The sequence below is a fragment of the Phaseolus vulgaris genome, chromosome 11 (genome assembly GCF_000499845.2).
Source record: "Phaseolus vulgaris cultivar G19833 chromosome 11, P. vulgaris v2.0, whole genome shotgun sequence".
NCBI lineage: Eukaryota > Viridiplantae > Streptophyta > Magnoliopsida > Fabales > Fabaceae > Phaseolus > Phaseolus vulgaris.
Window position 1 is genome coordinate 46,202,322 of NC_023749.2, and position 3,915 is coordinate 46,206,236.

The 3,915-nt window shown below is 38.4% G+C and overlaps 1 protein-coding gene across 1 annotated transcript; it reads left to right on the forward strand.

Moving 5' to 3' along the window:
* Positions 1 to 686: 686 nt before the first annotated feature.
* LOC137808747 (protein ALP1-like) lies at positions 687 to 3,590 on the forward strand. The gene is made up of 5 exons (XM_068610018.1): positions 687 to 725; positions 863 to 970; positions 1,838 to 1,958; positions 3,041 to 3,157; positions 3,241 to 3,590. Exons 1-5 carry the CDS (start codon positions 687 to 689, stop codon positions 3,588 to 3,590), a joined length of 735 nt encoding a protein of 244 aa, XP_068466119.1.
* Positions 3,591 to 3,915: the final 325 nt, after the last annotated feature.

Here is a 3,915-nt window from a genome sequence, read left to right on the forward strand (position 1 = left end):
CAAAGAAGGAGTTCTGGGGAATTATCTAGTGAATTGCTATATGTCATCAGAGGAGAGAAATATCAGAGATAGTGGGAGCAAGAACAAAAGAAGGAGTCAGTCAAAGACTCGAGATTGCTCAAGTGTAACATGTTGGAACTGAAGGAGGTGGGGCATTTCAGAAATCAATGCCCTAATGATAAATAAGTCAACATTGCAGAAGACTTCGCAGACGAGGATCTTTTAGTCTGTTGCGTGGATAGCAGTGTGGATTCCTGGGTCATGGATTCTGAAGCATTGTAGAATCTAGTTATTGGAGACTTTGGAAAGGTAAGACTAGAGGACAATAGAACTCTTGATGTTACGCGGGCATGGGTGACATAGTGTTGAAGACACCAGTTGGTTTTTGGACTTTGAAGGATGTCAGAGTTGTTCCAAGCTTAAGGAAAAGTTTGATTTCTGTTAGGCAGTTGGACGAAAAAGGACATGAAGTGAAGTTCGAAAATTAGCAGTGGAAGGTCGTCAAGGGAAATCTTGTCATGGCCTGCAGAAGAAAGAGAGGTTCGTTGTATATGGTCGGATTACCGTGTCTGAGGGAGTGACCATCCCAGTTCAGAAGATAAACAAAGTCCGGTTCACAGAATCTCGTGGGTAGAAGAGGGTTGTCTTTACAAGAGAGAAACCCAGAGCCACAGGTCAGATTCAGGATGAACGAGCATGGAAAGGTTCAGGTAGACCAGTCAGAGGTACTTGTAGCAGTGGAAGCACGGGTTGTGCTTTAGCTAAGGTTCCTAGACGACAGTGGGTTGGGAGAACCAGTATTCTAGCGGTTGAAACTTCTCCAGAAAAATTCTTGTTGAATATGGAGAGTGTTTGTTCTCAGGTTGTTCCAGGATCCGGCAGTTCCTGTAAGTGGGAGTCAATAGAAACAGAGAACGGGTCAGTGACTGACGTGTTGAAACTCAGGTTGTTTCAGGATCCGGCAGTTCCTGTAAGTGGGAGTCGGTAGGAACAGAGAAAGGGTCAGTGACTGACATGTTGAAACTCAGGGGAGTTTTAACGAAGTCTTCAAAATGATTAAGAAGGTTGGTGGCAACTAGAGGTGGAACATTGAGTTCCGTCGACAGATTACAGAAGTACATATACACAGTTGAAGCGCAGGTGAACATTGTTTCGTGACTTCTAGTGGGAGATTGTTGGGTATGAAGTCAAAACCAATTGGGTTGGGCTGACAAGACACCATGTACACAGTTAAAGCGTATGTGAACATTGTTCTGTGACTTCAAGTGGGAGATTGTTGGGTATGAAGCCAGAACCAATTGGGTTGGGTTGAGTAGACACCATGTTTTAGTGAGTGGGCTTAATCATTGTGTCTCTTTATTATCTCTATTTAAAGATATCATTGTACTTGTAATTGGTGTGCAACAGGATATAATGAAAACCTAATAGTTGCCCGTGTGGATGTAGGTTGCAGTTGGCGACCGAACCACGTTAAATCATGTGTTGTTTATTTTCTGCAGTTGATTCGTGATTGTGTGTGTTGTTTCCGCGTGCGTTTTTCCCATCAAAATTTTTGCACATTATTGGGCATAATGTGAAGAATCGAAGTGTGTCATTTTTTTTTCCATCGGTCTGAAGAAACAGAGTCCCGTCACTTTCATAATATTTTGAGTGGAATTTGAAGGTTGGAGCGGGAATTCTTAATTCAACCAAATGGAACGGTTGTATTGCACATCCTTAACAACAGTCGATTTTACACCTACTTTAAGGTTTGTTTATGAGAACATCACTTTAAATTATGTATAATGTTTTATTTATTTTGTGTTTAATTAAACTTATGAAATTTGGTTTTCATTAGGATTGTTTAGGGGCCATAGATGGGACTCATGTACGTGTTAAGGTTGCACGTGCTGATGCACCTCGTTTTCGAGGGAGAAAAGATTGGTCTGTTAGAATATATGGCCTTAAACAAGAAGGGGGTGAATTGTTTATAAGAGATTTTCGCAAACTTTGAAGGTATAATGAAAGTCAATGCTGAATTACAGGAAAAGAATCAAGGAAACAAAGATCCAGAACTGTTTTAAGATGATATCAGAAAAACAATTGGTTGTTTCTTCGAAACAATTGGTTGTTTATACCAGTTAGAAATTAAACATCTTAAAAACAGAATTTAAAGAGTTAAGGGTAAGAGATAAGCACAGAAGCAATTTATACTGGTTCACTCTTACACCAAGAGCTACATCCAGTCCCCAGAAACCTCTGGGTAAACCACTATGCAATCAAAACCAAATTACAAACACCACACACCAAAGTAGTGACCTTGATCCCCTCAAGAAACACACTACCTTTGGCAAACCACACCAAGAATGTTGACCTTGAACACCTCAAGAACACACAACACTCCTTGGCAACACAAATACAGAAATACAGTAATCAAGGAAGAAGAGAATAGAATACACCTAGGTATTACAAAGCTTAAAGTTCAGAAAGTACAACCCAATCTTATTCCACACACTTAAGAATGATCCATAGGTCTTTCAAATCTTGGAAAATCTGTTTTAGTAAACTCTTTCTCTTATAAAACCACCTTTATATAGACCAACCAAGTGGTCAAAAACATTTAATAAAGGAGCCAAGGTAGTTAGGATCTTTTAAAACATATTAAAACCACTTAACAGAATTCTGTTAAGGTTTTCAGAAAAACAATCGGTTGTTTTGTCGAAACAATCGATTTAATTGTCTTGACAGCAAAGTCAAGTTTTTCAAAACCTTTTAAAAAACTGCTGGTAAAACAACTTGTTGTTTCAAAATTTCAACTTGTTGAAAGTACTAAGGTAAAACAACCTGTTGTTTCGAAATTTCAACAGTTTTTTATAAAACCCATCTTTTCAAAAGGTTAAAGATTCAAATGAACTTGGATCATCTTAAGGAGTGAATTAACAAGTTTCAAACAACTAGACAACACACACACACCCAACAACAAGGTCTTCAAGCTTTCCTCTTGGATTTGGAGACATCAAAGCATCTTGTTCAACATGGCCAACCCAAAACATATTTGCAGGTTGTGACTTTGACATGAAGTTCACATATGTCCTGGCCGGTTGGGAAGGAACTGCCTCCGATTCAAGGATATTGAAAGATGCTTTGGTACAAGATGATCCTTTGGTTATTCCAAAAGGTTAGTTTTAGGGGATTGGGTGTGCATAACAATAAATAGGTTATAGTAGTATATACTAACCGAAATTTCCACAATCTTTGTAGGAAAATACTATCTTGGTGATGCAGGTTTTATGTTAAAACCAAATATAATAACACCTTATCGCGGGGTTAGATACCATTTGAAAGAAAATTCGCGAAGAGGGTCACAAAATGCTAAAGAGTTGTTTAATCTTCGACATTCATCACTTAGAAATGTAATTAAGAGAACATTTGGGGTGTTTAAAAAACGATTTCCAATTATAGCCAGTGAGACTGAGCCACATTATGATGTCGATACTATGACAAAAAAAATTTTAGCTTGTTGTATTCTGCATAACTTTCTTCGCGGGGTCGACAATGATGAGTCTCTAATTGAAGAAGTAGATCATGAATTGTTTCAAGAAGATGTATAACCAACCCCTACCTATGGTCGTGAGCATGATTATAGGCTAGGGTGTCATATTAGGGACACTATAGCAAACGAAATGTGGCAAGATTATGTAAACAATTAATTTGATTAAATAATATATTTTCTCTTTTGTTCCAATGTTTGTCATCCTAAATTTATTTAAGTAAATTAGATGGATCACGACAAGAATGTTGCTCCGGATTCATCAGGTGGTTATCGAGAGTTCACTAAGTGGAAGACAGAGATGGACCCAATTCTACTAAATACAATGATTGAAGAGGTACGTCGAGGCTGCAGAATTGACGGTAGCTGGACCACTCAGGGATATA

Excerpts from the sequence above, each read along its gene's own strand:
- LOC137808747 (XM_068610018.1), top strand. The coding sequence starts at position 687 with ATGAACGAGCATGGAAAGGTTCAGGTAGACCAGTCAGAG. Across the intron at positions 971-1,837 it reads TTCAGGATCCGGCAGTTCCT|GATTGTTTAGGGGCCATAGA; the intron begins GTAAGTGGGAGT and ends GGTTTTCATTAG. Across the intron at positions 3,158-3,240 it reads TCCTTTGGTTATTCCAAAAG|GAAAATACTATCTTGGTGAT; the intron begins GTTAGTTTTAGG and ends CAATCTTTGTAG.